The sequence below is a fragment of the Xyrauchen texanus genome, chromosome 40, assembly GCF_025860055.1.
Source record: "Xyrauchen texanus isolate HMW12.3.18 chromosome 40, RBS_HiC_50CHRs, whole genome shotgun sequence".
Classification (NCBI taxonomy): domain Eukaryota; kingdom Metazoa; phylum Chordata; class Actinopteri; order Cypriniformes; family Catostomidae; genus Xyrauchen; species Xyrauchen texanus.
The window spans coordinates 2,924,428-2,936,680 of record NC_068315.1 but is presented as its reverse complement, the minus strand read 5'-3'; the positions used below and the strand labels follow the sequence as shown (position 1 = coordinate 2,936,680).

Below are 12,253 nucleotides of genomic sequence, written 5' to 3'. Positions count from 1 at the left end.
TAGTAACTGAGGGGGCAAATACTTTTTCACATAGGCCCAGTTGGTATTGGATAACGTTTTTGCTTCAGTAAATAAACTGATCATTTAAAAACTGTATTTTGTGATTACTCAGATTGAAAGGAACAGAAGAAATCAGGATGGGGGACAAATACTTTTTCACAACACTGTATTTAATATAATCTTGAAGAGTGTCCAGTATTTTGGTAGGCTGTTTAAAAGAAATAGTGATGCCCAGTTTGTGAATGAATAATTATTTTGAGTTGGTTCTTGGTTCACAGTTGAATGCTTTGGTGTTGTTATTGTAAAAAATACAAATGTCTTGGGAGAGCATGCCTCCGGACCCCCCCCAAAATCAACATGACCGTGTTGTAAATAGGCCCAAAAAAACTACCTTTCAAAGTGTATCTTCAGCAGGATTTAATGAAGACGTTACTACCTAGTGTACTTTGGGAAAGTGTGGCTTAGCGGGGGTTTTAGTGTCATGACGTGTCTCTCTGTTGTAATGGGACATTTCTGAAATTATTATCTCATTCTCGCTAATGACAGAATCACACATTGCCATTCCCAGTGATCTAGTAACACTACTACTCCGTCTGTCTGTCCACAGTATAAATATATACACTTAAAGTGCACTTTTAAGCAACAGATTTGCAATAATCAAATGAGTCATTTTACAAATACATACATTGAGTTTATTCATAAGTCAGTAGTGAATTTGGAGGAGTCAGTGTTATTGATATGATGATGTTGCGATTATGTGGTTTATATGCTTGACTGGTACAATAACATGAAGTTGTTTTCACTCCAAATAATAAAGATAAAATGACAGCATGACATGAAATGAATATACTTTTAAGAATACTTTTACTGTCCCTCCCAAGTTCAATAAGCCCTGTTTCGATAAAAATGCCAATTGTTTTAATGCACCACGAATACAAAAAATGATAAAATTAACTTCTTAAGAAACAAATACAAATAAAATCATATATACAAACCTCTGTACATCAATGTGTATATATTGAGGATAAAAACATGACAAATGACAAAAAGGGGAAAACATGAACTTCGATTATGTAACAAACCAAGTAGCTTGCATTGGCCTTGTGTCACCCAAAAATGTGAATTCTGTCATCATTTACACACCCTCATGTTATTCCAAATCCATGTGACTATTTCTTCTGCGACCAAACATTTTCATTGGGTTCGACAGAAGAAAGCATGTCATATAGGTTTGGAACAACACAAGTGGGTGAGTAAAGGATACGTTTTCATTTTTGGGTGAACTAACCCTTTATAAATGTTGATAAAAATATCTCCTAGTCATATTCCCACCCAACAGCCAAATCTCTATCCATCGTCAAGTGTAATTTCAGAAGTATAATGGGCTCCATCTGCCAAAAATCCTCAGAATTCCCAGACTCCAGTTACGCTGCATCTATATTTGTTTGTGTCTGGCGAGGAGTTTCACAGCATGTTTTATCACTTGTGTTGATGCTTTGAGGAGTGATCTGGCAGTGGACAGCTTCCTCTGAACACAGAATAATCAGCTGTTATAGAGGTGAAGTATTCATCACGTATACTGTCAGGGATGTTGACAGAAAATCATTGGAAAAGGGGAGCGACACTGATGTCTCTGTTGCCGAAGGTGTCTACTCGCTTACTGGATGATTCCTGAGTCGATGGAGGTCTGCTTCCGAGTGGCCTTTGGAGGAGGAGGAGGAGGGGTTTTGCTCGGTAAGGGGGGTGGGAGGTGCTGGAACAGTAAAGAAAAGAGAGGTATAAAGATACAAATAGAAACAATTAGTGATCACCAGGTTCTTCGTTATACAACTGATGAGCATGCAATAAAATGTTTAAGAAAAAGGTCTGGAAATGTCTTTGATGGATGGGCGTGGGTATACCCGCTGGTGTGGCAGTGGTGGAGGGGGTGTGGTTGGACTGGCCAGGTCTGAGTTGTCCATCAGGTTTCCATAATCACCCATGCTGCTTTTGACAGGAAGTGGGGGCGGAGTTTCGCCCTTATCGCCATAGCCCGTCCCATTAAGTTCTAGATCTGCAAACAACCAACAAAGTTATCATACATGGCATATCGGGACATTGGCATATCATACATAATTATACACAATGATACTGCAATTCCAGTAAAGGTTTGGACACACCAACAAAGTCAAAACTATGAAATAACAGAATTATGTAGTGAATTCAAGTTTTAGTTCGAAATTCATACACTGGCACAATTCATGTTCGTCTTCAAAACTAATTTCAATTAAGTGTTTCAAAAACTTTGACTGGTAGTGTATGTGAGACACCTATGAGAGTAAACAATTTACATTCAAATAACTAAGCTTATCTAAATCATATTAAATGTTTAAAAAGGAATTAAGTTAAAAAATAAGTTCAAATGTAATTCTGCACTTCAAACAACTGGGATTAAATAATAAAGCGTATTCAAAAGCAAAGTTTGGATTTTTGAATGCGTAATACCATGTTATTACACATTTATAAATATGTTATAAACACAGATGCACAAAATGAAGCCACTTTTGCTGCTTGAGGAGACCTATGCATTCTTTCCCTATGGGATAACGCAGACCTCTAGCATCTGAAAGAGTTGAATTGTAATCTCAGCACAGAGATGATGACATGTAGTGTAAACTCTGAAATCAGACTGCTGAACCCATGGGAGAGTGAATGCCCAACACACCCTGAATCCATTATGGATCTTCACACACACAGCGAGTGGGAGACAAGAGCAGACATGCTTTGAGTTATTTAACACCTCTGCACTCTCCCAGAGCTCAGTGTTTCACATCAGAACATTATCTTTGTGTGTCATCACACTGAGGCATGATAAGTGTGTGTAATGGCCGTTCTAGTTCACTTTGTCCTAATTTAATCACGGAAAGATCAGGACATTTTCAAATAGGGATATCTAATGTTAAAAATGTCATGGAAATGTATAAAACTCCTTAAAATTCATGAAATCTCATAGTGATTTTTTTTTAAGGTCTAAAATATCTCATCCAGGTTCTGGCACTTCAGGGTTCTTTTGGCACCCCAGGAAAGAACGGCTTTCAATGGGCGCTTTCGGAAAAAGTGTTGTTTGTGGGGTTGAAACATCCTGTTTCTGAAAGATTTTTGGAGATTTAGGCTTCTTTTTTTTATCCTCTTTTCTCCCAATTTGCAATGTCCAATTCCTGCTACTTAGTAGGTCCTTGGTGATGGTGCGGTTACTCACCTCAATCCAGGTGGTGGAGGACAAGTCTCAGATGCCTCTGCTTCTGATACAGTCAATCCGAGCATCTTATCACGTGGCTCATTGTGCGTGACACCGCGGAGACTCACAGCATGTGGAGACTCATGCTACTCTCCACGATCCACACACAACTCACCACACGCCACATTGAGAATGAGAACCACTAATCGCGACCACAAGGAGGTTACCCCATGTGACTATCCTCCCTAGCAACCGGGCCAATTTGGTTGCTTAGGAGACCTGGCTGAGTCACTCGGCACACCCTGGATTCGAACTAGCGACTCCAGGAGTGGTTGTCAGCGTCAATACTCGCTGAGCTACCCAGGCACCCGCTGATTTGGGCTTCTTTAAATGTCCATAGATCAGGAAATACTCAGGACATGACATACAGTAATTTATGATATTTTATGATTCACTGTCAAATGTTATTGCATCTGCTCTAATAAGACCCATGTGCGCCGCAGCTGCTGTTGGGAGATTTGATCTATTCATGAAGGAACTGTACAAACTCCTTTTCCAAAGTGCATCCGCTGTGACAGATCTGAGACCAAATATGATCTAACGACAATCTAAGAGTCCATGAAAGATCTAACAGGACGAATGGGACCCCGTCACCACAGCACAGAGAATGTGAAAGGATATGCAAATAGAAATCATGCAATATTTTAAAAGATTCTGTCATTTGTTTTGAAAGCCATAAGTAACTTGTTCAGTTGAAACCATCTGTCTGTTATTGCTGTAAAACCAGCTGTATAATTATTATTATTATTATTATTATTATTATCTACTGCACGTGGACCAATACATTCAAGTAATGTGACGCGGAGAGGGAAAGTCTGGTTGTTATAATTTTTGATACCACATTCCTCAGGCTTTAGAAGTGTGAGGATGTGTATGTATTAACCCGTTACACGCCAGACAAAATCACACAGGCATATTGAACCAAGTTAAAGGAATATTCCGGGTTCAATACAAGTTCACCACAACAAATGATTTTGAAATGCCCCTCCTTTTCTTTAAAAAAGCAAATATTGAGGTTCCAGTGAGGAACTTAAAATGGAATTGATGTTAAAAATACTCACTGTTTCAAAAGTATAGCCACAAGACAAACAATATTCATGTAAATATTATTTTATTGTGCTAAAATCACTTACTAACCTTATTTGTTAGTAACTATGTAATGTCAACAGACCTTAATATCCTAAAATGACTGTAAAAATGTCCATTTAAACAACATTGTCTCAAATACACATGAGTTGTAACAGAAGAATTTATGCTTTTATAAAATTATAAGCTTCACATTTCTGCCTTTAAACCCTCCAAAAATTGTCCCCATTCACTTCCATTGTAAGTGTCACACTCGAAATTACGTTTTGTGGTAATCAACATTATGCCACAAATACTGGTGATTGAGCTTAACTTGTATTGAACCTGGAATATTCCGTTAAAACTGGGTTTGCTGATAGCACAGAAAGAACATATACAGTATTCTTCAATGCACCCCAAAGATAGCCCTTTATAATAACTTTTATTAGCCCCGCCCCAAACTCACACCATTGGTTGAGCCAATGTTGTTGTGTCGAGCTGCTCCAACAAACAGAGGAATGTTTTGATAGTGTCACAGAGCCACTGTGTCTTAAGGTCAAACCAACATATAAAAGGCTTGCTTATTGTTGAAGGAATTTTGACAGAAAAAATGACTATAAATTACTACAAATTACTAAACCATGGTGTGCTTCATAAAGTGCAAGATCCCTGAAAATGTGAGAAAATACATACTGGATCCAGACAGTAAGCTGAATTGTAGTTTGGCTCGGGGGGTGATGGGGGGCGGGACGGTGGGCGCAGTTGAGATGGTCGGGGGTCCTGGTGACACAGAGAGCCTCTTCTCACCCAGCAAGTTGATCACCTGACTTTTCGGCCTCTGGGGTCTCAATGGACTGATCTGAAGTGAGACGCATATGATAGAAAGGTAAAACGTTAAGACTGGCCACACCTGGAGGACGAAGATGATGAGCAAAGAAAACACAGGTAATAAATGGCATAAAATAAAATCTCCTAAATGATCATGATTATTCCACACCCCCCCAAAAAAGCACATGGACATGAACTTTAAAGCCAGTCCCTTCCAGTTCCAATGGCACACCCATGTATTCCCAGTCTGATATCAATATTATATAGAGGTATTCGTATTTAACTATTAAATGTTAATTCAGTGCAATTAATTCTATAAACAATAACACATTACAAAAATGTACACAATTAATCATGTCCCTGGACCATAATAAGGAACATTCCTTCCATAAAAGCAATTCAAGCATGCAGTACCACCTGTTATCTCCAGGGGGCAGTATGCAAAACTCGCTGTATAGGCAACACGCAGCTTAAAATAGAGAACAAACCACATTAACTGAGAGCAGACAACACAATTCGAGAACCCGTTCTTGCATACAAACATAGCTTGATGGAGCGCAAATCCGAAGGCAGCGATATCGGGATGCGTTTTCTGAGTTTCAAAGTTCGTTTAACTTGACACAGCGACCTAAAAATGGTATGTTTATGATGCAACGCAACCAAGATGTTCCAAAAACATCCGTCTGTCCCAGGTGTACATTAACGCATCCTTAGACAAACCCTTATAATAAATTGAGGACTGATTGATGAAATAAATTGCAAAATGGATTGCTGTGAACTGTAGGCCAATGATAGGCTTATGTTCAGTAATAGACCTTATTAACGCTAGCGTTATCTTTGATTTTTAATGGGAATGATAACGAGGCTGTGAGGGACCGACTTACCATCTCTTCAATGGCACAAACAGTATAAAGCTGTATAAAGCTCCTAGATCACATCTGAGATTCCACAACTCATGTTGTCTGGAGTTCTTTGTATACTGAATGTTGTTACAGATATTTTATCAATGATTTGTCCATGGAACGATCCAAAAACACCTCAAACTGCAGGACAGCCCATTGAAGAGACTGTAAGTCTATCCTTCACAGACTCGTTGACATTCCCATTAAAAATCAAAGATGGCGCTAGCGTGAATAAGGTCAATATGGTTCAAACAATATATTGCATTTTAAAGCCACTTTTTTTTTTTTGTCTGTTTTAATGCATATATATATATATATACACACACACACCGAACAGCCACAACATTAAAAACACCTGCCTAATATTATGTGGGTCCCTATCTTCAGAGATATTCTTCTCAGCACAATTGTACAGAGTGGTTATCTGAGTTACTGTAGACTTTGTCAGTTCAAACCAGTCTGGCCATTCTCTGTTGACCTCTCTCATCAACAAGACATTTCCATCCACAGAACTGCCACTCACTGGATGTTTTTTGTTTTTGGCACCATTCTCAGTCAATTCTAGAGACTGATGTGAGTGAAAATACCAGAAATACTTCAACCAGCCCGTCTGACACCAACAATCATCCATGCGATTATCTAATCAACCAATCGTGTGGCAGCGGTGCATAAAATCATGCAGATACGGGTCAGGAGCTTCAGTTAATGTTCACATCAACCATCAGAATGGGGAAATGTGATCCCAGTGATTTGGACCGTGTTATTGTTATTTCAGCAAATATTTATGTATGCGATCAATTCTGATTAATTTGATTAACTAGTTGTCATACCATGTAATTAATTCGACTAAAAAAAGTAATCGATTAACAGCCCTAATATATATATATATACATACACACACACACACACACACACACACACACACACACGCTGTACATATAACCTACACCTAACCATTTCTCAATAATATAAAATAATTTAACAGGCAGATAAATGTAATCACAAAAAGATTTCGATTGTAGCGCACAGAGACTGCATTACTTTTAATTAAAAGGTGCTTTTTTGGTCTTTTTCTGAGTCGCAACATATTCACAACACTCCTTTTGTGTCCCACGGTAAACAAAAGAAAAATGAAATGATGAAGCAATGAAGAAATTACAGAATTTTTATTGATTTCAACATTTAAAATTTGGTCTTAGTTAAACTGATGGAATCCTTCTAAATCCTTAATTGAATAATGTACTAGAAGTCACACGTTCAATAACTGTGATGGCATTGAACATTCACAATCGAACAATCGCCAAGGAGACTGTTGTCAAGATTTATAGTTAAATTTTGGTCTGTTCTCACCCAAAAACTGATTGGATCTCTTCAGAAGACATAGTTTAAACAACTGGAGTCATGTGGATTACTTTTATGCTGACTTTATGTGATATTTGGACCTTCAGAGATCTGGCAACCATTCACTTACATTGTGAGGACCAAAGAGCTGAAATATTCTTCTAAAAATCTTGTTCAGCAGAAGAAAGAAAGTCACACACATCTGGGATGGAATGAGGGTGAGTAAATGATATTTTACTGATTTTTCATTTTGGGGTGAACTGTCTCTTTAAGACAAAGTTCTCAACTTTGCTCAACAACCCCTTTTTTTTACAGTGAGTTGGGTTTCCATCCATCAGGACTATAAGGAACGCCCATTCAAATTACAGCCATTGAAATGGAAACAAATAGTCCAGAGTGGATTTATACAGAATGGAAAAATCTGTTCACGAATAACTAAACACAAAATATTAAAGTACAGCAATTCAAACAGCTTCCAGTCATTTACATGAGCAAACAGGTTTGTCTAATGCATCATTTAAGACAATATTCAATGTGCTTATGAATTATTCCAGTTATATATGACCATCATTAATAAGAGATCCGTAGAATGTGCTTCACAGACAGAACACAGGCAAATTCTGGGTTGCATTCAGAATTATAGATTAATTGACACATACATCAACATATTCTTGAAATCACAAGAGGCCAGTAACGGCAAAAGTAAATATGAGTTTTTCATAAAGAAAATATGAGAAATGAATCAAGTGGCCAATCAGCGTGAACTTGCGGAAAAGGTGAAGGTCATTATGATGAATTATAAAACACAAACTGTTCTCTCAAAGGTCAAGGGCAGAGTCATTATGTACTCTAGTTTCCATTTATTCAGAACAACGAGGTTATAGTTTGTGCGTTCATAATGCTACATTAGTAAATGAGGTCAACGGTGACTCTGAATGGGTCAATTTATTCTTATTAAGGGCCTCTTTACATGTGCATTTATTCACACAGCTCTCCCATATTAGGTTTTTAATATTCAGAGAGATTAAAAAGGACTCAAAGAGAAAAAAAAATAGGAAGGAAGAAAGAAAGAAAATTGCTTTGGGAGAGACTGACTGAGATGGAAAGCAAGCACTATGTCAAACTAATTGCAACCGCAACAAAACATTTGCTTCGTCACTTGGTTTCTATTTTGGCTGTGGTGTGCTGGAAAGCTCAAAGAATGACATTTCAGAGCTTCAGCGGAGGTAAAAGTATTTTAGTCAAAACTAGCTTAAAAGAATATTTCAGGTTCAATACAAGTTAAATTCAATCATCATCATTTGGCGTAATGTTGATTACTACAAAATGTTTTGTCTTGGCCTTCTTTTCTTAGAAAAAAGTAGAAGATGATGTAAAGATGCAATGTCAAGACACCCTAAAACCCTAAAATGACTGTAAAAATGGCAATATAAACAACTTTACAGTTCAAACAATACATGAGTTTTAACAGACTAATTAATGTACAGTAAGTGCTTTTATACAATTATAAGCTTCATATTTATGCCTTTAAAACATACAAAAATTGGCCTCATTCACTTCCATTGTAAGTGTGTTAATGTAACCTCCATTTTAGCATTTTTTTAAATTTTTTTAAGAAGGCCGAGATTAAATAATTTTTTGTGGTAATCAACATTATGCCAAATGATGTTGATTGAGTTTAACTTGTATTGAACCTGGAATATTCCTTTAGATTTCTGTCCTAATGCTTCTCAACCAAAGCTATTGTTTTTCTTCAAAAGACTTGGAATAGACCATTTCAAGAATGTAAACAAAAACAAAGGAATTAGATCGGTCCTAACGCATTTCCGGATCCTTTCAAGATCCTTCAGTCTCTTTTTCAAGGTAAGTCATTCCACTAGGTGGCCATTTTTGGAACGCTCTTGGGTAGTTTGGGCAGCTATTTTTCTATGTAAACAAGCGGCATGAAAGTGCAGCTCCTTTCAACTTGAATGGGGAAAGACCAAAATCTCCAAAACAGTTGGTCAACATTACAATAAAAGCACATATTTCAAATCAGCAGATAAAGGATGTGTGAAGGAAGAGTAGTGAAGACAGGGGAAGGTCCAGGTGATAGTGGGTGGGGTCCTGGCGGCTGTGACTCGCTCCACACTTTGGTCCGAGGAACGTTGAATGGTGGGTTCGCTCGAGCAGACTAGTTTCCCTGGGCCTCGGCACTTGAGGGGAATAGCGGCCCGGTATCCTGGCCTGTCGGCCACGATGACTGCTCCAATCACTGCGTTGCATTTTCTCGCACTGGAGTTCTGGGGTCTGGGTCAGGCGATGCATTTAACTCGCACCAGACCATCCCTGCTCCGTTCCTGAAGCTGTGATTTTGCCAAAAGGTAGAGACCGGTGTTCCGAGGAGAGGTGCTTATTGGCTCCGGTGATGAGGCTCTTCCGGTGGGCCCTGATACATTCCACCAAATGGGGAAATGTCACAGCGGGCGATGATGATCAATGATCCATGGGAGGGACGTGTAATTCCGTCACAACTGGTATCATTAATTGGCAATTTCTCCATCTTGTATAGCTAATGCGCATGTGCGTTTTCAAGTTGCTTGACAGGCGATTTCTGTATCTAAAAGATGATTGGCTTTTTTACCCATAAGGCGGGACTTCCTTTCTACATCCATTGACCATTGGACATTTGTCAAAATGATCACATTTAATATAAGTTGATAGTGCTTTAGTTTTATGGGTAAGAGGAAATCAATTGTCAATATAATTATTTAGATTGAAAATGTATGCTAATATAAGTATTTGATATACAGTAAAAGAATGAATGAAGCAGTGTTGGGGAAGCTACTTTGAAACTCTAGATTGACAAGCTACAAACTACACATAATTTTAAGTAGTAAATCTAGAGTCAAGCTACTCTTTTGAAAAAGTAGTTATCTACACTACAAGTTATCAAAAAGTAGCTAGCTACATTTAAGCTACTTAATGAGGCAATATATTTTTTAAATGCTACTATCAAACCAGTAATATTAATAACTACATTTACACTATTGACATTTATTAATGTATTAATTTAATACATGTAATGTGTTGAATTAGATATATTAATGAATAGTAACATTAATACAGATAATAATGGCCACAAGATAAAATGCAACAGTATGAAATAAAAACAAAAAAGATCAGACACCATTAAAAAAATCATTATATAATATACTTCACACTTTTCAGTCCTGCTGTGGCCTACAGATCCAATTTTTATGACAAATTCTCCTTGGGCTGGCATTTTTTGTTCTTGTCACATAATATTTAGTGTGGATAAAGACTCAGGGCTTGTTTCTCCCCTCACCTGGGTTCATGCTCGTATTTTCAGACTTTTTTGCCATTGACATGCAAGTGCAGCTTTACAGGTCACATACAGAGGTTGTTCTACAAATATCTGTTTGCTTTGTTCAGGTCCAAAAAAAGTTGATGTATGGTCATCCTAGATTGTTGCATAATAATACATGCCATAAATAATTTATTTTACCAATCATTAGATTTGAAAATAATAGTTAATTAAATGCTAAGAAATGGAGAAATCAAATAGTTCTGCATGATAGTGATTATTATAATAATTAATAATATATTGTATATTTATAAATATTATAATAATATTCACTCGCCGCTCCCAAAAACGCACAGATGATGAGAAGCGAAATAAACATATTTAGAACAGAAACAAAATCCCTCAAAAGGCAAAAATAACTTTTGGATTATTTGACCCTTTTACGTCTTGTAAAGGTAAACAAACTGTGGTTGCTCGCTTTACATAACCATCAGACAATCCCTTTTCCAAGTGAGCTGTAATAAGCTCTCAGTAGATGGCGGTAATTCACTATTTTTGTTTGTGATCTGCCATTACAAAAGATGATGACACTGATGCCAGACCATCGGATGTCTTGGTAAAAGTTTGGCTTCTACACAATAAGGAAGGCTATTAGTTATAATCTGACGTTTGGTTAAGCTACACCACTACTTGCTTGAAAAAGTAGTTCACTAGTGGAAAGCTACTCCGTTTTAAAAGCAGCTGAGCTACTGTCAAGTATTCCCAACACTGGAATCAAGATATATTTGAAATACAGTTAGAAAAAACAATTGTCCCTTCATGGAAAAGTACATTTCTGACACAGGTTAAAATAGTGTTAATCAGTGGTTGTGTATGGTGTTTATGAGGGCACTCACGGTCTCTGACAGTATAACAGCCTCATTGGGCTGCAGGGGAATATCAGCGGCCTTCAGCTCTTTATCGAAAATCTCCTGATGTTTACTGTTCCGTTTCTCCTTCCTTTTCTCCTTCTCAGGTTCGTCTCGGTCCAACTTGTCCTGAGACTTAAAATGAAGCTTCTTTGGTAAGAGAGGCTCCAAGGCAAATCTATTAGATGAAAAAGAGAAAATGAAACAGGAATCAAATAAAGTGAGAATAAGAAATGACGAGAAACAAGGCTGAGATAATTGAGCAGAGAGTACATTTTTATTGGATAAGATGAACGGCCTGTTTAATATCAGAGACTTCTTATGAAGTCTTGAGCAAATATTAACACCCAGTTGACATTCTGGCATACAGCCTCAGCTGTCATGGCAACCAGCTAAATTAGCTAATTGAAAATGCTATTCAAAATGCAGCAGCCAGAGTGTTGACAAAAACCAAGAAATATGATCATATTAGCCCCATTTTATCGTCATTACATTGGCTACCTGTTAAATGTCGAATTTTAAAATTCTGTTAACTACATACAATGTTTTTAATGGTCTAGCTCCACAGTACTTAAGTGATGTTCATTACGATCACGATCACCAAATTCTGGCCTGTTAATAGTTC

At 37.5% G+C, this 12,253-nt stretch overlaps 1 protein-coding gene across 1 annotated transcript in view; it reads right to left on the bottom strand.

The window, feature by feature from the left end:
- Positions 1 to 686: 686 nt before the first annotated feature.
- Positions 687 to 12,253, bottom strand: part of dock1 (dedicator of cytokinesis 1) — a 308,833-nt gene continuing 297,266 nt past the window's right edge. Inside the window, exons 49-52 of the mRNA XM_052112963.1 lie at positions 11,617 to 11,806; positions 5,036 to 5,201; positions 1,902 to 2,053; positions 687 to 1,753 (exon numbers count right to left, since the gene is read on the bottom strand). Of these exons, the coding sequence (XP_051968923.1) occupies positions 1,658 to 1,753; positions 1,902 to 2,053; positions 5,036 to 5,201; positions 11,617 to 11,806 (604 nt within the window). The 3' untranslated portion in view covers positions 687 to 1,657. The remainder of the gene's footprint in view (positions 1,754 to 1,901; positions 2,054 to 5,035; positions 5,202 to 11,616; positions 11,807 to 12,253) is intronic.